This window comes from Lepidothrix coronata, unplaced genomic scaffold (genome assembly GCF_001604755.1).
Source record: "Lepidothrix coronata isolate B3197 unplaced genomic scaffold, Lepidothrix_coronata-1.0 Scaffold39, whole genome shotgun sequence".
NCBI classification, from domain to species: domain Eukaryota; kingdom Metazoa; phylum Chordata; class Aves; order Passeriformes; family Pipridae; genus Lepidothrix; species Lepidothrix coronata.
Window position 1 is genome coordinate 6,634,311 of NW_016690219.1, and position 24,349 is coordinate 6,658,659.

The 24,349-nt window shown below is 56.0% G+C and overlaps 1 protein-coding gene and 1 long non-coding RNA gene across 2 annotated transcripts in view; both read right to left on the reverse strand.

Annotated features, from left to right (window-relative positions):
- Positions 1-6,444: 6,444 nt before the first annotated feature.
- LOC108496380 lies at positions 6,445-7,947 on the reverse strand. The gene is made up of 3 exons (XR_001874435.1): positions 7,689-7,947; positions 7,097-7,192; positions 6,445-6,625 (listed from the first exon to the last, which is right to left on the reverse strand). It is a non-coding gene; the product is annotated as an uncharacterized LOC108496380 (long non-coding RNA).
- An 8,768-nt stretch (positions 7,948-16,715) lies between these two features.
- The window catches only part of ZNF638 (zinc finger protein 638), a 30,798-nt gene continuing 23,164 nt past the window's right edge, over positions 16,716-24,349 (reverse strand). Inside the window, exons 15-20 of the mRNA XM_017812995.1 lie at positions 20,855-22,178; positions 20,205-20,258; positions 18,501-19,428; positions 18,205-18,339; positions 17,329-17,447; positions 16,716-17,000 (exon numbers count right to left, since the gene is read on the reverse strand). Coding sequence (XP_017668484.1) covers positions 16,947-17,000; positions 17,329-17,447; positions 18,205-18,339; positions 18,501-19,428; positions 20,205-20,258; positions 20,855-22,178 — 2,614 coding nt within the window. The 3' untranslated portion in view covers positions 16,716-16,946. The remainder of the gene's footprint in view (positions 17,001-17,328; positions 17,448-18,204; positions 18,340-18,500; positions 19,429-20,204; positions 20,259-20,854; positions 22,179-24,349) is intronic.

The window sequence follows — 24,349 nt, forward strand, 5'->3', positions numbered from 1 at the left end:
CATACCCAGTGCTCTGGTTTGAAGCTTGATAGAGGACTGCACAGCCATGGAGGCATGCCAGAGACAGACTGTTTGTACATAAAATGGTTAGAATTAAAGTTTACTTGGAATACAGGACAGATTATGGTGATCAGATGTCAGGAATGGCCATGCTTACTTGAGCTGGGCCACATGACAAGCCACAAGGGATGCCTTGCTTCTTTCTATCCCATCATCTGTTTTTTCCTGATCCACCTTGATCTTTACCTTTCTGAAACATCGTAGATTTCCTATAAATCCACAAATTCTCTTGATCAAGTCCACATCTCCAAGGCCTACTAAGGCCCTATTCACCTTCCTTCACTAATCTCCCTTAGTTTGCACACCTTTACATGGAGTTTTGCTTCTGCTGAATCACATTTGCAGTTTTTATACCAAGAATGGTACTTTTAGGAACAGTGCATTCAGACAGGGTGATTGACATCTGATTGCTTTTCTTTTGCCTGCTGCTGTTGATCTGAGTATGCATGAGAAAGATAACCTTGAGCATGACACTTCCCAGCATGTCAAACACAATTCACCTTGGCAAGGATGAAGCTGTTAAAATAGAAGAAAACCAAAATATTTTGCATGTTTCTGCACATCACACAGCACCAGTTCACTGAGTAAAATGACAGGAAAGGAAGAGACAAATATTTTATCTTTTTATCACGGAATCACAGGATGATTTGGGGAGGAAGGGACCTTAAAGATCATCTCATCTCACCCTTTACCAAGGACAGGGACACCTTCCACTATCCCAGGTCGATCCAAGCCCTGGCCAACAGGGCCTTGAACACTTCCAGGGATGGGGTAGCCACAGCTTCTCTGGGCAACCTGTGCCAGGGCCTCACACAGTAAAGAATGGTTGGGAATCTGCATCAACCAGCCTGCTCTGCCATGCCTGGCAGGTCATACCAGTCCCCCCCAGCCCGTGTGCTGCTGTGCAGGGGGTGTCACAGGACATGTTGCAGAAGGATAAGGGTGACATTGCAACAGCCCCAGGAGGCCCCTCAGCCTCTGCCACTGCAGCAGGGAGGGAGAAGGGGAAGCTCCAGCACCCCCACACAGATGATGGCTTTCTGATTGGCCCAGGGGAGATGTGTCAGCAAGAATAAGGGAATGTTCCTGCAATCTGCAATGATATAAAATCAGAGCATTTTGGCCAAAAAACGTGCTCCTTGGACCCAAGGTCATCTGGACTCAAGTGATTCCTCTTGGGTTTGTTGTTGCCTGGACACCAAGACCTTCATCAGGTAGGTAACTGTGGGGTTTTCTGGAAAAGGATCAGTTTAGGTAATGGATTTCCCAGAGACTGAGACATGAAGGAATACTTCCAAGGTTTGTAAGGTGGCACAGACCTCAGAATTGTTCTTAAAAGAAAGGTAGAGGAAAGATCATGTGCTGTGCTTGGAGGCAGCCCCTCTGCAGTTTGGGGAACCTCAGTGCCCAGGCTTCTGCACCCCCTGGGGTTCTCCGTGTCCTCATTGCCTTGGTGTCCTCTCTGCAGCCCTGTGCAGATCTGAGAGTGGTGGATCAGCCATGAAGATCCTGTACCTGCTCTTCCCCTTGCTCCTCCTGCTGGTCCAGGGTGCTTCAGGTGAGAGGGCAAATGGGGAGATAGGAGGAAGTATAAACCTTCATCATTGGGGTTTTCCATGTCCCAGAAAGTGATTATGTCAGTTGGAGTGATGTGAAGGGTAGGGGAGACTGAGGAGAAAGGTGGGTCTCCAGTGATTATCTAAGTGAACACAGACAGGGATTGGAGGGAGCCCCTGGAAATAGAAGCCTGGCTTCTACTGTGGGTCAGGAAGGGGGTTGTGTTTAATGCTCCAACCCTGCACTCAACTGTTACTGTTTTGGTGTTTCTGGATGATCTTTTGCACTGTGGTTGATCTTTGCTGTGGAGAGGTTGGAGCTGAGCCCATCTATTGGCCTGAAATGCACAGTGAATATCAACCTTTTGTGACCAAAACACAGATCTCTCAGATTATTGCTTTAATTGTGCCATGTGTATCTTTCCCCATGGAAACCTGAAATGCAGCTGGATGCAGACGGCGAGGGGGATACTGCACTTATGGAAGATGCAACTTCCCTGCAAGACCTGTTGGAAGATGTTCCCTGTATAGTGTGTGCTGCAAAAGATAAGGTCTGGATTCCTGGCAGAGGGAAGAGTTTCCTCCTTTGTCCAGAAAAATCTGTTAAAAATTTGTTTTGTGTCAATGCCTGTTAAATACTCTCCTGCATTTATGGTTGGTGGGAGAGGCCCAAGAAGGAAGGGAAAAGCCCTCGTGGGTTTGGACCAGACCAGAGTGGGGCTGCAGGAGCCCCAGGTCAGCCAGTGCCTCCCCACTCTCCTCCAGTGCCAGGAGGCTCATTCAGGCTTTGCAGAGGACTCACCCAAGGCACCAAAGAGTGAAGCATTTACTGTCCTTGGGCAGCACTGAGGACATGATCCATGTTTTGCTGCATCTGCACAGACCTGGAGTCAGGGCTGCCAGCACTGAGATAACCCAGGTCCAAACTGTCTGCATGAAGGACTGTGTCCCATGTGTGCTGAGCCTGAGTCTCCTGCACCACAGACTGGATGGTCTTTGTGGGGAAGGTGGGAGAGAGTGGGAGGAAAAGTTACAATAGCTGACATGCTTGTCTGCTTTCTTTGTACAGCATGTGGGGTTGAGACCCTGAAATGTCCCAGCAGGACGTCCCCCTCGCTTCTGGCTCCTGGATCCATCTCCTGAGGTCCTCTCCTCTCCCTGCCTCTGCCATGCCCAGCTCCTGGCACAGCAGCAGTGGCAGCTGCTCCTGCTGGGTGCTGCTGGGCTGGAGACATCTCGTCCCAGCCGTGGGGTCTGTGGGGCAGAGGCTGCTTTTGCCAGCTTGAATAAAGATGAGCAGTTTGGCATTGCAGGGCTGGGCCGTGTGTGCGTGTCCTTGGCATGGAGGCTGTGCTGTGCCTGCTGGCTGTGGGGGTGGCACAGGTGGGTTGGTGTGAGGAGAAGCAGCTGGGGATGCTGGGGCTGACCAGTGTGTGTGTCCCTGGGGATGCTCGTGCCTGTCAGTGGAGTGGGGACACAGAGCCTGTCAGTGCCTGTTGGTGCAGGGTGTTTGTTGTGGGAGTGATGGAGCAATTCTGCACATGATCTCACTGGGAAGTGGTGCCAATGTCCTGCCAGTCACAGATGTCCCCTGTCCCTTACAACCCCAGGTTCATGTGCAGAGCTGTGCTGGGTGGTGTATCCCTTGGGTGGGCATGGCCATGGTTGCCCACATGACCTGTCCCTGACGCTGCTCCTTGTCATGTTCGACTGTGCTCAGCCCTCCTTGCTGTGGGCAGTGCAGGAGCTGTGCTGCTCCACAGCCCTTCCCACCAGGCAGGAGGAGGAGGAGGCCATGAAGCTCCTGGGCCAGGTGACCTGTGAAAAAGGTCCCATTTTGGCCTGGAAATATTCAAATTTGTAATCCCACAGGGAGTAAGCAGAGTGACCTGATATCTCTGCTCCATCTGGAGTCAATCTGCATTGACATCAATCTGCTCCACCAAAGGCAGTGGCCCCTCCCTCTCTGGAAAGCAAAGCTCAGGCTTTGGGTTCTGAGTGGTTCAGTACCTGTGTGTGTCCATGTCCATGGGAGGAACTGGTGACCCTGGGATGGTTCAGGGAAGGCTTTCCCTCCCAAGAATCATTAATGTTGGAAAAGCCCTCTAAGATCATTGAGTCCAAGCATCTAAACCTCACTTGTTGCTACTTGAGGCCATTTTCTCTGGCCCAAAAAACCTTCCACTGCCATTTCTTTCCAGAACTGGAGAGTTTAGTGAGGGATGCTGAGATCATCCCTGTCTTCTGTAGCTTTTCCTCCCCCTGTGCTCTCCTCTCCTGACATTGACCCTGAGCAGTCACCATGAGCACCCTTCACCTCTGCAAAGCAAAGCTGTGCCCCCACCCCAGGGGCTCCTTGGGCCAGAACATCTCAAGCCACACTGATGGTGCTGTGGACAGTCAGCACATGAGTTTCAGAGGGCAGACAGAGAGGAGAGAAATCAAAACAGGAAGAAAAAGAGAAAGACTATTTTTTCCAAGAGTACATGAACTTTTTCTCTGTGTTATTTCTGAATAACCCAGACAAACCTCCTGAAGTGAAATGAGAGGTAAAACTTTCCTCTCTCTGTATGAAGATCTGCAGGTTTGCAATATTCAGCCTGGCCTTGCACATCTCTGGCTACCTGAGTATTTATAGAATCTCTGAAATGGGAGGACAAAAAGAAGCAAACCCTTTCCTCAGTGCTACCATTCCCAGCACCAACCAGGATGCCTTGTCCATCCCAGGCAGCTCCTGCCCAGCCCGTGTGTCACAGGACGTTTTGCAGGAGGATAAGGGTGACATTGCAACAGCCCCAGGAGGCCCCTCAGCCTCTGCCACTGCAGCAGGGAGGGACAAGGGGCAGCCCCAGCACCCCCACACTGATGGGGCACTGCCTGGTTGGCCAAGGGCAGATGTGTCAGCAGCAATAAGTGCATGTCCCACCCACCAGGAGGGGTATAAAACCAGGCTGTTTTGGACAAAGCAGCATTCCCTGACCCCAAAGGCATCTGGAGCCAAGTGATTCCTGTTGGATTTGCTGCTGCCTGAACACCAAGACCTTCATCAGGTAGGTGACTGTGGGGTCTCTTTCTGGAAAGCTCCCCATTCAGGTTCTCAGCTCAGAGTCCATCTGCACAGACTCACCTAAAGGACAAACAGCTGGAAGTATCCAGCTGTGCTCTTAGGCCATCAGAGATGTCTGGGAAAGAGAATAAAACCCTTCGTATGAGTCTCAGAGATGAGAACATGTGGTACATGAAACTGAGCTTTCCTAAGTAGATGATAGACTGGAAAGGTGCCTGGATACTGCAGGAGGGACCTGAGAGCTTCTTTGTGGGCAAATAGAAACTTTCTTTGGATTGAATGGGCAAGAATTGGGGTCAGGTGTGCAGTCTGTTCTCTGGGGAAAGCCTATGGAAGACCTTAGACAAAGTTATTGGAAAAGGGTAATCCTAGGTAATGGATTTCCCAGAGACTGAGACATGAGGAAACACAAGGTTTGCAAGGTGGCACAGACCTCAGAATTGTTCTTAAAAGAAAGGTAGAGGAAAGATCATGTGCTGTGTTTGGAGGCAGCCCCTCTGCAGTTTGGGGAACCCCAGTGCCCAGGCTTCTGCACCCCCTGGGGTCCTCCATGTCCTCATTGCCTTGGTGTGCCCTTTGCAGCCCTGTGAAGACGTGGGAATGGTGGATCAGCCATGAAGATCCTGTACCTGCTCTTCCCCTTGCTCCTCCTGCTGGTCCAGGTTGCTGCAGGTGAGAGGGAAAGAGGGGATTTGGAGGAAGGTCNCCCGCCCGTCCCGTGTCCATCCCCTGCCCGCCCCTATCCCCAATCCCCCGCGCTCCCCGCCCGGGACCCCCGCCCGTCCCGTGTCCATCCCCTGCCCGCCCCTATCCCCAATCCCCCGCGCTCCCCGCCCGGGACCCCCGCCCGCCCCGCCCCGTTAAACTGTCCCGCCCCCCGTGTGACCCGTGCCCTCGAACGGGGACAGGGGGTCCCCCCGCTCACCTGCCCGTGTCCCCCCGTCCCCAGCACCGCAGTGTCCCCGCTGGCCCCGCCGACCCCAGAACCCCCCGCCGTGTCCCCCCCGTCCCACCGCTGTATCCCCACGGTCCCATCACCGCGTCCTCACCGTCCCCACCCCCGGCGGTGTCCCCCCCGGCCCGTCCCCGTGTCCCCGTGTCCCCTCCCCACGCCGGCGGTGCCCGGGGGTCCCGGGGGTCCCCTCCTCGCCGCCGCCGCGGCCCCGCCGGCCGAGCCCGGGGACCCGGCCGGTCCCGGAGCCGCCGGTGCGGGCGGAGCGGGGCCGGGCCCGGCGGGGAGGGGCGGCCCCGGACCCCCGCAGTGCCCCGGGTGGGAGCGGGGGGCGCGGGCCGGGCTGCCGGGGAAGGGGTCCGGGTCCTGCCTCTCCCCCACCCTGCGCGGGGTCCCCCGAGCTGCCGCCAGACTCAGAGGAGCTCATTTTCCACCCTGGAGAAACTTTCCTGGCTTGACTTTTCCTTCTTTTATTGGGATTTTGTGGAGCGGAGGGGGGAGGGAGCGGGGCAGCTCCGCGGTGCCCGGGCCGGGCAGGGCGGGGGGGCAGGGCTGGCCCCCACCAGCCCACCCCTGGCCCTGCTCCCTGTGCCACATCCGCGGGGGCTGTCCCAGAGCCCCGCTCGGCCGAGGGGGCGGCGGGACGGGGTCCTCCAGCCCTGTGTCACCAGGGGATGCTCCCACGGGACGGGTCCTTCGGTCCCACAACACCCGGGGGTGCTCCTGAGAGATGGGCTCCTTCGGATCTGCATCCCCCAGGGATGCTCCTCTGGGATGGGTCCCCCCCTGACCCAGGGATGCTCCTCTGGGATGGGTCCCCCCCTGACCCAGGGATGCTCCTCGCCCAGGCGGGGGGCAGGGACGGGGTTGGCGCGGGGCCGGGACACGCCCGGCACACAGGACGGAGCCGTTCCCTGTCTGTCTCCCGGGACTGGATGCTGGGAAGGCTTTTGTTCCGTCCCGAGGCATCTCCCGCATCCTGCCGAGGCTCTGGAAAGGGCCCAGGAGGGGCGGCCGTGACTCAGCCCCCACGTGATGGCACTTTCGAGGTTTGCAGAAGTGCCGGCCCCTCTCCGCCCGCTCCTGGCCCCATTCCCGGCTCCGGGGGCCAAGGCACACAGCCCGGCGCTGCGATTCCGCCCGCTCAGCACTTCCCGGGATGTCAGGAATTTCCTGGTGCCGTTGGCTGGGGTCGGCGGCTGCGTCCCGGCACCCCGCGCTGCCAGACCCCGCTGCCGAGGTGCCTCAAAGGTGCCGCGGAGTGTCCTGGCAGGAATCCCACTGGATGCTGCCCTGGCCCCCCCAGCACCCCCCAGACAGTGGCAGTGGAGCCAAACCCACCCCCCACCCGTGCTGCTGCTCTGGGACAGGCCCCGGCAGTGGATGAGAACTCCCAGGTCCTTCCCACAGGGATGCTCCCAGTGCCAGCCCGTGCTCGTGCCCGGGATCAGCACCGGGTACCTGGCCTGGCTGAACCCCGGGAGCTCCTTGTGGTGCCACTTGTCGAGTGTGCCCAGGTCCCCCCGGGTGGCCCCGTCCTTCTGTGGTGTCACCTGCCTGTCGCTGGGACAGAGAGACTTCTGTGAACAATTTCTCCTGCCCTCTGCAGGCCTTGCTTGCCATGGAAGTGACAGGCGTGTATCGTTTATACTTATAGACTGTGTGAAAATAGGTGATGCTTATACTTGTTAGCTGTGTGTCTGATTATAAGGTTTGAGAACATCATATGTTTATAGAAAGAAAACCTTGAGAAACTGAAGATAATGAAACACCTGCAAATTTAGTAAAACCGTAAAAGCAGATAATTAGAAAGAGGTTTCTATGCCAAGGATGATTTCAGATGGCGTGGACAGAACATCAGGTGCAATGAACTGGAGACACGAGACGCGTGCACAGACTGAGCCATCCAATCACCTTGTTGTGAGCATGTGCCCCAAACAAACTAAACTGTATAAAAGTTAACTGATTTAAATAATAAATTGACATATTGCCCGATCACACTGCTCTAAGAGCAGTCTGTCCGTGCCTCCCCACCGATACCTGCCCCACTCACCCCGTCACCTGCACACGTGGGGGACAAACCCCCTGCAAAGGTGGGGAATGAGCCCCTCTGCACCCCCCAGAGTGGGGGCCAGACCCTCACAGGGCTCTGGGCACACCGGGGGCTGCGGGTCCAGGGGTGCCCCAGGCTGGTTCCAGAAGGTTCCAGGTGGTTCCATGGCCGTTGGGGTGCTGGGATGTCCCTTTGTGACGTGGGGGCCACTGTGACCCTGGGGGGTTCAAGGGCGCAGAGCCCGGGGGTGCCACTCCCAGGAGAGCCCCTCCCTGCNAGGCCTTGCTTGCCATGGAAGTGACAGGCGTGTATTGTTTATACTTATAGACTGTGTGAAAATAGGTGATGCTTATACTTGTTAGCTGTGTGTCTAATTATAAGGTTTGAGAACAGAATATGTTTATAGAAAGAAAACCTTAAGAAACTGAAGATAATGAAACACCTGCAAATTTAGTAAAACCCTAAGAGCAGATTAATTAGAAAGAGGTTTCTCTGCCAAGGATGATTTCAGATGGCGTGGACAGGACATCAGGTGCAATGAACTGGAGACATGAGACGTGTGCACAGACCAAGCTATCCAATCACCTTGTTGTGAGCATGTGCCCTGAGCAAACTAAACTGTATAAAAGGTAACTGATTTAAATAATAAATTGACATATTGCCCGATCACACTGCTCTAAGAGCAGTCTGTCCGAGCCTCCCCACCGATACCTGCCCCACTCACCCCGTCACCTGCACACGTGGGGGACAAACCCCCTGCAAAGGTGGGGAATGAGCCCCTCTGCACCCCCCAGAGTGGGGGCCAGACCCTCACAGGGCTCTGGGCACACCGGGGGCTGCGGGTCCAGGGGTGCCCCAGGCTGGTTCCAGAAGGTTCCAGGTGGTTCCATGGCCGTTGGGGTGCTGGGATGTCCCTTTGTGACGTGGGGGCCACTGTGACCCTGGGGGGTTCAAGGGCGCAGAGCCCGGGGGTGCCACTCCCAGGAGAGCCCCTCCCTGCGCAGGCAGCAGCTCCAGGACCCCTCTGTGGCACAGGAGGATGGAGATGCCCACGGGGAAGGCAGAGCCCAACTCCAATCCAGCCCAGGGAATGCCGAGCCCCTGGTCCCAGGAGGGACAGGGGACAGTGGAGGAGGAGGAGTGGGGAGTCTGCAGCCCCCGGGAGCTGTGCCAGGGGGAACGTGGCAGAGCCCCACTGCTATCCCGAGGGGTGTGCCAGGGGAAAGCCAATGGATACAAAGATCTGTCCCAGTGGTCAGAACTAATCAACCGGGAGATGTCCCAGATGGAAGAATTCATTGACCAGCAGCCCTGCCCAAGGAAAGCCAAGAGGCAGCAGGAACTGTGCCAAGGGCAAGGCAATGGACACAAAGAACTGTCCCCATGGGAGGGTTACACTGGCCAGGAGTTGTGCCAAGGGCAAGGCAACAGATCCCAAGGGCTGTGCCACAGGGAAGTCAACGGACACAAAGACCTGTCCCAGTGGGAAACCCTCATCAGCCAAGAGATGTCCCACTGGGAAGACCACATGGAGCAAGGGCTGTGCCAAAGGAAAGCCAGGACATACCAAAAGTGGGGCCAACAGGAAGTCAAAAGAGACCCAGAGCTGTGCCAGGGGAGGGTCAGTGGGTACAGAAGTCTGTCCCAATGGGAAGAATTAATCAAGCAAGAGATGTCCCAAATGGAAGAACACATCGACCAACAGCTGTGCCAAAGGAAAGCCAGGACATACCAAAAGTGGGGCCAACAGGAAGTCAAAAGAGACCCAGAGCTGTGCCAGGGGAGGGTCAGTGGGTACAGAAGTCTGTCCCAATGGGAAGAATTAATCAAGCAAGAGATGTCCCAAATGGAAGAACACATCGACCAACAGCTGTGCCAAAGGAAAGCCAGGACATACCAAAAGTGGGGCCAACAGGAAGTCAAAAGAGACCCAGAGCTGTGCCAGGGGAGGGTCAGTGGGTACAGAAGTCTGTCCCAATGGGAAGAATTAATCAAGCAAGAGATGTCCCAAATGGAAGAACACATCGACCAACAGCTGTGCCAAAGGAAAGCCAGGACATACCAAAAGTGGGGCCAACAGGAAGTCAAAAGAGACCCAGAGCTGTGCCAGGGGAGGGTCAGTGGGTACAGAAGTCTGTCCCAATGGGAAGAATTAATCAAGCAAGAGATGTCCCAAATGGAAGAACACATCGACCAACAGCTGTGCCAAAGGAAAGCCAGGACATACCAAAAGTGGGGCCAACAGGAAGTCAAAAGAGACCCAGAGCTGTGCCAGGGGAGGGTCAGTGGGTACAGAAGTCTGTCCCAATGGGAAGAATTAATCAAGCAAGAGATGTCCCAAATGGAAGAACACATCGACCAACAGCTGTGCCAAAGGAAAGCCAGGACATACCAAAAGTGGGGCCAACAGGAAGTCAAAAGAGACCCAGAGCTGTGCCAGGGGAGGGTCAGTGGGTACAGAAGTCTGTCCCAATGGGAAGAATTAATCAAGCAAGAGATGTCCCAAATGGAAGAACACATCGACCAACAGCTGTGCCAAAGGAAAGCCAGGACATACCAAAAGTGGGGCCAACAGGAAGTCAAAAGAGACCCAGAGCTGTGCCAGGGGAGGGTCAGTGGGTACAGAAGTCTGTCCCAATGGGAAGAATTAATCAAGCAAGAGATGTCCCAAATGGAAGAACACATCGACCAACAGCTGTGCCAAAGGAAAGCCAGGACATACCAAAAGTGGGGCCAACAGGAAGTCAAAAGAGACCCAGAGCTGTGCCAGGGGAGGGTCAGTGGGTACAGAAGTCTGTCCCAATGGGAAGAATTAATCAAGCAAGAGATGTCCCAAATGGAAGAACACATCGACCAACAGCTGTGCCAAAGGAAAGCCAGGACATACCAAAAGTGGGGCCAACAGGAAGTCAAAAGAGACCCAGAGCTGTGCCAGGGGAGGGTCAGTGGGTACAGAAGTCTGTCCCAATGGGAAGAATTAATCAAGCAAGAGATGTCCCAAATGGAAGAACACATCGACCAACAGCTGTGCCAAAGGAAAGCCAGGACATACCAAAAGTGGGGCCAACAGGAAGTCAAAAGAGACCCAGAGCTGTGCCAGGGGAGGGTCAGTGGGTACAGAAGTCTGTCCCAATGGGAAGAATTAATCAAGCAAGAGATGTCCCAAATGGAAGAACACATCGACCAACAGCTGTGCCAAAGGAAAGCCAGGACATACCAAAAGTGGGGCCAACAGGAAGTCAAAAGAGACCCAGAGCTGTGCCAGGGGAGGGTCAGTGGGTACAGAAGTCTGTCCCAATGGGAAGAATTAATCAAGCAAGAGATGTCCCAAATGGAAGAACACATCGACCAACAGCTGTGCCAAAGGAAAGCCAGGACATACCAAAAGTGGGGCCAACAGGAAGTCAAAAGAGACCCAGAGCTGTGCCAGGGGAGGGTCAGTGGGTACAGAAGTCTGTCCCAATGGGAAGAATTAATCAAGCAAGAGATGTCCCAAATGGAAGAACACATCGACCAACAGCTGTGCCAAAGGAAAGCCAGGACATACCAAAAGTGGGGCCAACAGGAAGTCAAAAGAGACCCAGAGCTGTGCCAGGGGAGGGTCAGTGGGTACAGAAGTCTGTCCCAATGGGAAGAATTAATCAAGCAAGAGATGTCCCAAATGGAAGAACACATCGACCAACAGCTGTGCCAAAGGAAAGCCAGGACATACCAAAAGTGGGGCCAACAGGAAGTCAAAAGAGACCCAGAGCTGTGCCAGGGGAGGGTCAGTGGGTACAGAAGTCTGTCCCAATGGGAAGAATTAATCAAGCAAGAGATGTCCCAAATGGAAGAACACATCGACCAACAGCTGTGCCAAAGGAAAGCCAGGACATACCAAAAGTGGGGCCAACAGGAAGTCAAAAGAGACCCAGAGCTGTGCCAGGGGAGGGTCAGTGGGTACAGAAGTCTGTCCCAATGGGAAGAATTAATCAAGCAAGAGATGTCCCAAATGGAAGAACACATCGACCAACAGCTGTGCCAAAGGAAAGCCAGGACATACCAAAAGTGGGGCCAACAGGAAGTCAAAAGAGACCCAGAGCTGTGCCAGGGGAGGGTCAGTGGGTACAGAAGTCTGTCCCAATGGGAAGAATTAATCAAGCAAGAGATGTCCCAAATGGAAGAACACATCGACCAACAGCTGTGCCAAAGGAAAGCCAGGACATACCAAAAGTGGGGCCAACAGGAAGTCAAAAGAGACCCAGAGCTGTGCCAGGGGAGGGTCAGTGGGTACAGAAGTCTGTCCCAATGGGAAGAATTAATCAAGCAAGAGATGTCCCAAATGGAAGAACACATCGACCAACAGCTGTGCCAAAGGAAAGCCAGGACATACCAAAAGTGGGGCCAACAGGAAGTCAAAAGAGACCCAGAGCTGTGCCAGGGGAGGGTCAGTGGGTACAGAAGTCTGTCCCAATGGGAAGAATTAATCAAGCAAGAGATGTCCCAAATGGAAGAACACATCGACCAACAGCTGTGCCAAAGGAAAGCCAGGACATACCAAAAGTGGGGCCAACAGGAAGTCAAAAGAGACCCAGAGCTGTGCCAGGGGAGGGTCAGTGGGTACAGAAGTCTGTCCCAATGGGAAGAATTAATCAAGCAAGAGATGTCCCAAATGGAAGAACACATCGACCAACAGCTGTGCCAAAGGAAAGCCAGGACATACCAAAAGTGGGGCCAACAGGAAGTCAAAAGAGACCCAGAGCTGTGCCAGGGGAGGGTCAGTGGGTACAGAAGTCTGTCCCAATGGGAAGAATTAATCAAGCAAGAGATGTCCCAAATGGAAGAACACATCGACCAACAGCTGTGCCAAAGGAAAGCCAGGACATACCAAAAGTGGGGCCAACAGGAAGTCAAAAGAGACCCAGAGCTGTGCCAGGGGAGGGTCAGTGGGTACAGAAGTCTGTCCCAATGGGAAGAATTAATCAAGCAAGAGATGTCCCAAATGGAAGAACACATCGACCAACAGCTGTGCCAAAGGAAAGCCAGGACATACCAAAAGTGGGGCCAACAGGAAGTCAAAAGAGACCCAGAGCTGTGCCAGGGGAGGGTCAGTGGGTACAGAAGTCTGTCCCAATGGGAAGAATTAATCAAGCAAGAGATGTCCCAAATGGAAGAACACATCGACCAACAGCTGTGCCAAAGGAAAGCCAGGACATACCAAAAGTGGGGCCAACAGGAAGTCAAAAGAGACCCAGAGCTGTGCCAGGGGAGGGTCAGTGGGTACAGAAGTCTGTCCCAATGGGAAGAATTAATCAAGCAAGAGATGTCCCAAATGGAAGAACACATCGACCAACAGCTGTGCCAAAGGAAAGCCAGGACATACCAAAAGTGGGGCCAACAGGAAGTCAAAAGAGACCCAGAGCTGTGCCAGGGGAGGGTCAGTGGGTACAGAAGTCTGTCCCAATGGGAAGAATTAATCAAGCAAGAGATGTCCCAAATGGAAGAACACATCGACCAACAGCTGTGCCAAAGGAAAGCCAGGACATACCAAAAGTGGGGCCAACAGGAAGTCAAAAGAGACCCAGAGCTGTGCCAGGGGAGGGTCAGTGGGTACAGAAGTCTGTCCCAATGGGAAGAATTAATCAAGCAAGAGATGTCCCAAATGGAAGAACACATCGACCAACAGCTGTGCCAAAGGAAAGCCAGGACATACCAAAAGTGGGGCCAACAGGAAGTCAAAAGAGACCCAGAGCTGTGCCAGGGGAGGGTCAGTGGGTACAGAAGTCTGTCCCAATGGGAAGAATTAATCAAGCAAGAGATGTCCCAAATGGAAGAACACATCGACCAACAGCTGTGCCAAAGGAAAGCCAGGACATACCAAAAGTGGGGCCAACAGGAAGTCAAAAGAGACCCAGAGCTGTGCCAGGGGAGGGTCAGTGGGTACAGAAGTCTGTCCCAATGGGAAGAATTAATCAAGCAAGAGATGTCCCAAATGGAAGAACACATCGACCAACAGCTGTGCCAAAGGAAAGCCAGGACATACCAAAAGTGGGGCCAACAGGAAGTCAAAAGAGACCCAGAGCTGTGCCAGGGGAGGGTCAGTGGGTACAGAAGTCTGTCCCAATGGGAAGAATTAATCAAGCAAGAGATGTCCCAAATGGAAGAACACATCGACCAACAGCTGTGCCAAAGGAAAGCCAGGACATACCAAAAGTGGGGCCAACAGGAAGTCAAAAGAGACCCAGAGCTGTGCCAGGGGAGGGTCAGTGGGTACAGAAGTCTGTCCCAATGGGAAGAATTAATCAAGCAAGAGATGTCCCAAATGGAAGAACACATCGACCAACAGCTGTGCCAAAGGAAAGCCAGGACATACCAAAAGTGGGGCCAACAGGAAGTCAAAAGAGACCCAGAGCTGTGCCAGGGGAGGGTCAGTGGGTACAGAAGTCTGTCCCAATGGGAAGAATTAATCAAGCAAGAGATGTCCCAAATGGAAGAACACATCGACCAACAGCTGTGCCAAAGGAAAGCCAGGACATACCAAAAGTGGGGCCAACAGGAAGTCAAAAGAGACCCAGAGCTGTGCCAGGGGAGGGTCAGTGGGTACAGAAGTCTGTCCCAATGGGAAGAATTAATCAAGCAAGAGATGTCCCAAATGGAAGAACACATCGACCAACAGCTGTGCCAAAGGAAAGCCAGGACATACCAAAAGTGGGGCCAACAGGAAGTCAAAAGAGACCCAGAGCTGTGCCAGGGGAGGGTCAGTGGGTACAGAAGTCTGTCCCAATGGGAAGAATTAATCAAGCAAGAGATGTCCCAAATGGAAGAACACATCGACCAACAGCTGTGCCAAAGGAAAGCCAGGACATACCAAAAGTGGGGCCAACAGGAAGTCAAAAGAGACCCAGAGCTGTGCCAGGGGAGGGTCAGTGGGTACAGAAGTCTGTCCCAATGGGAAGAATTAATCAAGCAAGAGATGTCCCAAATGGAAGAACACATCGACCAACAGCTGTGCCAAAGGAAAGCCAGGACATACCAAAAGTGGGGCCAACAGGAAGTCAAAAGAGACCCAGAGCTGTGCCAGGGGAGGGTCAGTGGGTACAGAAGTCTGTCCCAATGGGAAGAATTAATCAAGCAAGAGATGTCCCAAATGGAAGAACACATCGACCAACAGCTGTGCCAAAGGAAAGCCAGGACATACCAAAAGTGGGGCCAACAGGAAGTCAAAAGAGACCCAGAGCTGTGCCAGGGGAGGGTCAGTGGGTACAGAAGTCTGTCCCAATGGGAAGAATTAATCAAGCAAGAGATGTCCCAAATGGAAGAACACATCGACCAACAGCTGTGCCAAAGGAAAGCCAGGACATACCAAAAGTGGGGCCAACAGGAAGTCAAAAGAGACCCAGAGCTGTGCCAGGGGAGGGTCAGTGGGTACAGAAGTCTGTCCCAATGGGAAGAATTAATCAAGCAAGAGATGTCCCAAATGGAAGAACACATCGACCAACAGCTGTGCCAAAGGAAAGCCAGGACATACCAAAAGTGGGGCCAACAGGAAGTCAAAAGAGACCCAGAGCTGTGCCAGGGGAGGGTCAGTGGGTACAGAAGTCTGTCCCAATGGGAAGAATTAATCAAGCAAGAGATGTCCCAAATGGAAGAACACATCGACCAACAGCTGTGCCAAAGGAAAGCCAGGACATACCAAAAGTGGGGCCAACAGGAAGTCAAAAGAGACCCAGAGCTGTGCCAGGGGAGGGTCAGTGGGTACAGAAGTCTGTCCCAATGGGAAGAATTAATCAAGCAAGAGATGTCCCAAATGGAAGAACACATCGACCAACAGCTGTGCCAAAGGAAAGCCAAGAGACACCAGGAGCTGTGCCAAGGGCAGGTCAGGGGGTACAAAGAACTGTCCCAATGGGAAGACTTAATCAACCAGGAGATGTCCCAGATGGAAGACTTCATTGACCAAGAGCTGTGCCAAGGGAAAGCCAAGAGACACCAAGAGACGCCCAGAGCTGTGCCAAGGACAAGCCAAGGGACACCAGGAGCGGTGCCAGGGGGAGGTCAGTGCACACAAAGGTCCCTCCCAACGGTCCATCAGCCCAGAGATGACCCAGCGGGAAAGACTCCACTGCCCAAGGGCTGTGCCAAGGACAAGCCAGCAGAACAGGCAGCACATGCCCACCCTCCCCACCCGTGCCAGGGCTCAGCACCCTCCAGCCCGTCGCCCACCTTGGCCCCCAGGGCCTTCCCCCCCTGCCCTGCTCTCCAGCCCCCCGGCACCGGCCCTGCCAGGACCCAGCCCAGCTCAGCTTAGGGAAGTTCAACTTCCCAGGGAGTTCATCCAGGCCCCCCCTTCCCCACCCACCCCCCTGCAGCCCCCAGGGAGGAACAGTGCCCACGTGCTCCCCAGAGAGGCAGTGGGTGCCACCCGGCCCAGCCACCAGGAAATAAATTACAGGAATCCAAGGAATTCCTGCTGCGGCTCCACTGGCTGTGAACAGTCCAGGGGAGGGGCTGGGAGCTCCAGAGGGGTCCCTGAGCTGGGAATGTCACCACAAAACACGGGGCTGGGGCGGGGTGAGGCACATGGCCGGGAGCAGGACAACGGGGACAGGGCAGGGAGTCCTGGAATCAGCAAATCATGGAATCCTTTGGGTTGGAAAAGCCCTCTGAGACCATCGAATCCAGCTGTCCCCCAGCACTGCCAAGGCCACCCCTGACCATGTCCCCAAGTGCCACAGCCACAGGGCTGTTAAATCCCCCCTGCCCTGGGGGACAGCCCTTTCCAGGAGCAATTTTCCCGTTCCCTCTCCTCCTGTCCCTTGTTCCCTGGGAGCAGAGCCCGACCCCCCCCCGGCTCCCCCCTCCTGTCAGGGGGTTGCAGAGCCAGAAGGTCCCCCCTGAGCCTCCTTTTCTCCAGGCTGAGCCCCCCCAGCTCCCTCAGCTGCTCCAGCCCCTTCCCAGCTCTCCACCGGAGTCGCTCCATCGATCCCCTGGATTCTCCAGCGTGACCCAGAGTTACCAAACCCCAAGGAATGACCCCAAACACAACCCTGGGGTAACTATACAATGAGAACATTTATTTCCTGCCAACACTGGGACCAGTCTGTCCCACGCCGGGTGACTGGAGACACAAATCCAGCCCAGCAGCTCCGGGGTCTCCTCCCAGCTCTGATTCCCACACCACAAACGCTCCTTCCTGACCCCAAGGGACAAATGGAGCCCAAACACACAGCACTGAGTGGCCCCGAAGCGTCGGGCACCGGAGGGTCCCTCTGCCCTCCATCACCTGGAGCTCGGCTCTTCCCCGTCGTTGTCCTGCTGCTTGGCCATGAATTTCTGTGGGACAAGGGGAGAGGATGCTGCAGGGATATCCCAGGATCCCAAAGGCAGGGCAGGTGTCAGCACACCTGGGCTCCAGCTCAGCTGGCTCCTCCCTCTGCCAGGGGGGATCTGCCCCAAAACACCCCAGTTTGGCTCCCAGGCAAACAGCTCGGGAAGCTCCTGAGGGGAACGTGGCCAAAGCTCAGGGATCAGGAATCCCCACAATGACACCCGGGCATGGAACAGGAAACATTCCACATTCCCACGGGCTGTGTGTTCCCAAAGCCCCGAGGGGTGAGCAGGAGCCCCCCCAGCCCCGGGTCTGGGGCTGTTCCCAGGGTACCTCCATGTTCTGCCGGTGCAGGGGGGTCCGGCAGTGCTGGATCATGGAGGGCTCGTCGGCGTAGAACAGGGAGCAGATCTGGCAGAAGAACCCGGCCTTGGGCACCAGGATGTCCAGGGCTGAGGGAGCAGCACACGACAGTCACCTCACGCAGCTCCAGACACATCCCAACCCCACACTCCCTCCCCAATCCCGGGCAATTTGGGGTTCCTGGGTGGAAATCACAGGGTTTCAGCCTTCAAAAAACCCGGTTTCTCACTCGAGCTGGTCCCTGTTTCAACCCACACATCATTTCCATGGGCAGTAACCACAGCAATTTCTGGGAATTTTTTGGATCCGAAGGTCCCTGCAACTTCCTCGGCACCTTTTGGCCTTTGAAGTGTTTTATCTCCAACTCCTGGGCCAGGTGTGGCTCTGCAGTGTCCCACCAGCCGCATCCTTCCAGGGAATGGCCCCCAAGCCATCAGACCAGGAGCCAGATGTTCCCAGCAACTCCTTTTCCGGTTCCAGTGTTTTATGGACAAGGAATTTAGAGGAGGATCTTATTAAAAAAAAAAGGAAATACATCTCTCCACCCCCATTTCAAAGCTGTGTCAGTAGTTCCCTCCTTCCTAGGCATGGAAAGTTGGGAATAAAACTCGTCCCAGGATGGGAATGCTCAGGAGGTTTCCCACTGCCCTGTGCTGACCATCAATAAATTTGCCTGTATTTGTAAATCTTAGGAAAAAAGTACTTTCCACATTGAGCTTTCAACTGGCTAAACATGGATTTGGAGGAGCAAAGAAGAAAACCATGGATTCTGGGCCCTGACTTCCAGGTTCAGTGTGGTTGTAGGACACGGAAGGAGTTTTAAACAGACAGGGAAGTCCTTCCTACCAGGAAAGCCTGGAGAGTTTGGGGTGGTTCCTCTGGATTTGTCTTTGGGAGTGCTCTGCACCTTGGGGACACCCAGAACAGTTGCTTTCTTCTGCTTGGGCTCTGGTTCTGCCCCTCCTGATCCCAGCTGAGCTGCTGGAGACAGAAATGCACGTTGGAATGGAAGGGAATCCTGGAATGGTTTGGGTTGGAAGGGACCCAAAGCCCATCGATCCCACCCCTGCCATGGGCAGGGACACCTCCCACCAGCCCAGGGGGCTCCAAGCCCCTTCCAACCTGGCCTTGAGGTCCCTCACCTTTTGGCTTGGAGATTGCAGAGATTTCCTCTTCTGCATTCGGATCCCCCAAAATTCCTATTTCTTCTGGTCCTGCGACAGCAACAATGTCCTCCTCCTCTGGTCCTGCACTGGCAGCGATTTCCTCTTCTTCTGGTCCTGCCACAGCAACGATGTCTTCCTCCTCCTCATCCTTGTGTGCACTCTTCCCTGGGGAAGAGTTTTCCTCCTCCTCCTCCTCGTCCCCGACTTCATCGACTGTGACGAAATTCAGTTCCTCTTTGAGGTGGTTGAAATCCGCCAGGAAATCATCCTCCTCCTCGTTCACCTCGTCCAGGGTCACCAGGGTGTTGTCCTCGTTGTCCTCCTGGATCTCATCCACGGTCACCAGGGCCAGGGGGTCGTCGGGCACCTGCGAGGGCGCGAAGTCGGCGGCGCCGCCCTTGCCGTCCTCCCCGCCCAGCTCGGCGGGCTCGTTCAGGGGCAGCTCCTCCACCTCCCCGATCTCATCCACCGTCACCAGGGGCTCGGCCTTCAGGTCCCGCTCCTTGAACCCGGGCTGGGGGAGGTCCCTGTGGGCTCCGGGCTCCTCCTGCTCCGAGATCTCGTCCAGGGTGAGCAGGGCCTGCGGGTCCTTCACCGCCTCCGACAGCTCCTCCTCCTCCAGCACCTCGTCCACCACCAGCAGCCCCTGGGGGTCCCCCGGCGGGGCGGGCGCGTCCTCCTCCTCCCCGATCTCGTCCAGGGTGACGAAGGACGGCTCCCCCTTGGCCCCGGAGCTCTTCCCTTTCCTCCTCTTGGGCGCAGGCTCCGACGGGCTGGGCTTGGCTCCCTCTTTCCTCTTGCCCCTGGGGGGGTTTCGCCGCGGCACGACCGGAGACTCCACCTCTTCCACCACCTCGTCCACGGTGACAAACTCGTCCAGGTTAAACGGGAACAGCTCTTCTTCCTGGGAAGTGTCAAAGTGAGAATGTAACACTCAACTTCACCCTCGCCCACAGCCTCGGGAGAAACACCCACAGCCTGTCTGCAGGGGGAAAAACCAACTTCATTGGAGGGCAGGGAAAACTGTCCAGGCCCTCAGTCCCACGGGGGAGGAGCCTTGTGCTAATTCATTGGATTTCACTCGGATTTAATTCAGGAAACCAAAGCACTTTGTGAAATCCCAGTGGATCAATTGACATCATCCCACACTGCCTGGGCTGGGAAGAGCAGCCTGGCAGCCTTGGCTGCCTTTGGCAAAGGGACTGGACACCACGGGCTGGGAACAGAGGTCTGGGGCAGCTTTGGGTGGTGCTTTAGGGCCAGATGGTTCCCAGGGATGGATTTCATGGCATCTGATCCCAGCTGGGCCTTCCTGGCGGTCCCGGCTCCTGGGAACACTGACCGAGAGATCTGGGGGGAAACCCACCACGTGGGAAGATCCCAAAGCAATTCCAGCATCCCAGAGCCCACGGCACTGGCACTGGGTGCAGGAAGGGCAGGGACTCGGTGATCCCACTCCGGGGGAGGTGGGGAAGGATTCCTGAGAGCAGCACCCAGGCCTGGGGTCAAGGAACCATGGAATGGTTTGGTTGGAAAAGACCTGAAATCCCACCCAGAGCCACGCCCTGTCCATGGACAGGGAAACCTTCCCCCAGCTCAGGTTGCTCCAAGCCCTGTCCAGCCTGGCCTGGAACATCAATACCCTCTGCACCTTCAATCCCCCCATGGTTCCATCCTTACCTCCTTCTGCTTCCCACTGCTGCCAGTGCCACTGTTCCTGTCCCCACCAGGACCCTGCAAAACGAGAGTGGAATTCCCATGGAACGGGGTCAGCCCCTGCCCCGCTCCCAGGACACCAAACCCACCACCAGACACGGCTATTCCTGGCCCCGAGGAGCTGCTCTGGGATGTCCCCAGGGCTGCTCCTGCTCTGGGCTCGGCAGAGCTGGTGCTCCAGGGACCAGCCACCAACCACGGGTGACAGCTCAGGAGCCTCTTCCCAGTGCCCAGTGCCCGAGCAGGACTGGGCACAGCAAATCCCAGCTCCCAGTGCCCGAGCAGGACTGGGCACAGCAAATCCCAGCTCCCAGTGCCCGAGCAGGACTGGGCACAGCAAATCCCAGCTCCTCGGAGGACACACAGCTCAGCTCCCATCCGGAACTCCTCCGAGGACACACAGTTAGGACACAGCCACGACTCACTTCCACAACACCCCTGCAGGATTTTCCCACCAGTTCCACCCTTGTGTTGCACACACGGCAGATAAAAGGAACTGGCCGCCCGTCAGCTCGTGTGGATTTATGGAAAAGGGAAGGGGAACATGGAGCCACTGCCCCAGGCTGGGAGAAGGCCGGAGTCAGTGCCGGCACGGGGACCTTCCTGCCTCTCACCTGAGTGCTGCCGGGGTCCTCCTCCGTGCCGGGGGTTCCACTCTCTCCCTCTTGGCTCTGTTTTGAACCAGCCCTAGATTCCACCTGGGAGTCCTTGTCCTGCTGGGCTGAGCTCCTCCCACTGCCTCCCTGTCCATCCACTCCGGAGCTGCTGCTCCCTCTCCCCTGGGTGCTCCCTGCTGTGGGCTGGGCTGCTTTGGAGGGGGTTTTCTTGTCCCCCCCTGCCTGGCCCTCGGCTCTGGGGGGGTTCTGCTCCCCGCCTTTGCCCGAGGAGGGCTCGCTGCTCTTCGCTGGGGCTCTGGCCTTGAAGATATCCGGGATAGACACCACTGCCCTCAGGAGGGTTTTACCCACAGCGGGCTCCTTGAGGGATAAAAAGGGGTTCAGTGGAGCTCCCGGGTGGCATCTGCTGGGGTTTGCCACTCCTGTCCCTTTGTTTTGGTGGCTTTTGACCAAACTTCCCGCGTTGCTCCCACCGACGGCACTCGGGGCATCTTCCAGAGCAGCCCCAGCCTTGGCTGCTGCTTTCCCAAGCTGCTTCTGCAGCTCTGCCCCAGCCTTGCCCAAGAGCTTCCCGGGGTTCTCCTCCGCAGTGTGTCCAGCTTTGAGCACACCCTCCTCTGCTCCAGCCACATCAAGTCTCTTCCCTGGGGCCTCCCTGGTTTTAGGGACAGGTCTCCTCTCGGCCACCGGAGCTCCAGACGTTTCAGGGTTGCTTTTCCCAGCCTCAGGAACAGGGCTCTTCCCAGGAGCAGCCAGCTCGTTGGCCAGCTGGGTGACAGCAGGCGACACCGTGTCCATGGGAGCCCCCTCATCCCTGGGGGACGCTGCTCCAGGGCTGGCCCCCGCTGCCTCCCCGGCTGCTGGGATCACCCCACGACCTGCTGGATCCCCCTCAGCCCTGCTGGACGAGCCCAGTGCTTCCACGGCAGGGGCAGACGACTCCTCATCCCCCTCTTTGCTTCCCTTCTCCAGCAGCTTTGGTTCAGGAGGACCTTTAGGAGCCTCTTCCGTCCCCGCACTGGAAGGCGGCAGCGGCTTCTCCTCCGACCTCTCTCCAGGTGACCTGGTGCCAGCAGGTTTCACGGGAACACCAATCCCAGTATCCAAGTCCTCCACAGCCGTCCGGGCCAGGCTCCCAGGTGACTCCCTCGCTGCTCCTCCCGGCTGGGGCTCGGGGGGCTCCGTCTGTCCCGCTGGAATCTCCTCCGTGCCACTGGAGGTGGGAATGGCTCCTCTCTTTGCCCCCCTGGGCTCTCCTGGCGGATCAGCAGCTGCTCTTGGCACCACTCCTGATCCCTCGGGAGATTTTTTCGAGCCAGCGCTAAATGCATTTAAAAGAAACAGAAGAAATCAAACCATGTTGAGAATTCCACACTTACAGAACCCTCCTGGCGGGGCCTTTCCTGCCGTGGCAGCGCCCGGCACCGGGAATCGGGCTGGTGCTGCCAAACAGGAGGTGAGGAATGTGATGGTGCTGAGAACTCACCTCAGCACCTCGAGGGCAGGCCGTGAGCAGGACTGTGGGCAGGCCCCGTTCCAGGAGTGCCCCGGGACCTCAGGGCTCACATGGCCCCCCAGAATTTACATCCCAGAGTGGGAAAGTGAATGCACAGTGAAAACAAAGCTCCAGTGCCTCTGGATTAAGGAATCAGCAGTTTGGCTCTGTCTCCAGACGGGGCAGTCAGCAGCCCAGAGAGCTCTGCCAGGAGCAGCAGGTTTGGGGCTGGGCTCAGTTTTTGGGAAGGGAGGGGTTGCTCTGGGTTTAAACCACGCTGACCTCGCACAAGAGGCACAGAGGCTCCCTCGGGCTCTGCTTTCCCTGGATAACCCACTGCCAGCCCCGAGGTGACACAGCCCAAGGTGCCAACACAGAGCATGGAGCTCCTCAGAGAACTCCCAGAGACATGAGGGGTGTTTGTGTTCTCTGAAGGAAACTCCCCCTCGGGGATCTTGGGAGACACTGGAGTTAGAGATGCCTGTTATCCCACAGAGCTCCAGCAGAGGAGCATCCAGCACCTCCCAGCTCAGTCAGACCCCCCCAGCAAGGGATGGAGCTGGAGAGAATGGACTCAGCTCAGGGAAGGGTTAAGCCTGCAAGTGGCAAAGGTGGGGGATAAGGAGACAAAGAGACAAACATGGAGCAACAGGAAGATTCAGTAAGAAGAGGAAGATTCTGCAAGAACAGGTAAATCCATTCAGCTGGTGCAAACACCAGCTCCAAGGGAGGGTATGGAGACAAAATGTACGGAGAGAGGAGAAGGGATGGGAATTCTGCTCCCAGACCCTTCCCAGCACCAGGGTAACACTGGAGATGGAAAAGCCCTGCCTGTCACCAGGGGCAGCAGGGCTGGGGACACTCCTGCCCTCAGTCCCTCCTCTGCTCTCCATGGGCTGGGCCCCCTCAGCCAGGACACAGAAGGGATTCTGGCAGCAATGAAACATTTCTGTTTGTGCCCATGGATTTTCCTCTTGGTCTGAGCATCTTCCACTGGGATTTGCTGAAGTCTCCCCTGCCTGTGGAGCAGGGCACGCCCTGGGGCCGTCAGAGCCCCGAGTGCAGATCCAGGCCCAGGGTTAGACTTGAATTAAATAAAGGCCCAGCCCTGCCCTGCCCTCACAGCCTCTGCTGAGGCACTTCTGGGAGGGAATGGAGCAGTGTCTGGGAGCAAGGATGAACAAGGATGACACAGCAAGCACAGGGCTCAGCACAGCTGGATTATCACAGCTCCAGCGAGGCATCACCCCCCGAATCCTGAGGGGAGACAACACCCACCCTGGGCCTTCCCAGGGCCCTGGGGGGCCCCAAAACCCACCCGTGGGCTCAGACCAGGCTGAGGGGCAGAGAGGGTTGGGCAGAGGGACAGGAGGGACCCCCAGGAAGCATCCAGGAACATGGGATCACTGCCGGGCACTGCCTGCACAGGGGTGTGAGGGGTGAATCCAGCCCCTGCCCCAGAGCCTGGGCCATGTCCTGCCCCACACCCACCAAACCAGGAGTACAGGGAGCAGTGGGATGAGCCAGGAGTCACAACCTGGAGAAGAACCCCCAGCTGTCCCAGCCCAGGACAACTAATCCCAAACAAAGGCAGCCAGGAAAGCACATCAGTGCTCAGCCCAAGCGTGAGGAATTCCCAGCTCAGGGGAACTTCCAGAGGTTCTTCAGCCCCTTCTGCTCCCCGAATTTCACCAATCCCTCCCTCTCCAGAAACACAGGGAAGGGCTTCGGGTCTAGAATAATATTTAAGATGTTTTCTGCTTCTTATGAAATGAACTAAAGCAACGGAGCCCCAAAGGCTCAGAGGGAGAAGACAAGGAGAACGTGTGGAGTAGGGAATTTGTAGGGGAAAAGGGCAGCTTTCCACGTGTTCAGCAGCCACAGCAGGGGCTGGGATTCATGGAAGAGTCGCCTGATCATCAGGAATTAACTGCACTAGTTAAAGCCCACCTGGCTGGAACCGAAAAGGTTCCCTGTGTGGCTGCAAAGCTGTGAGG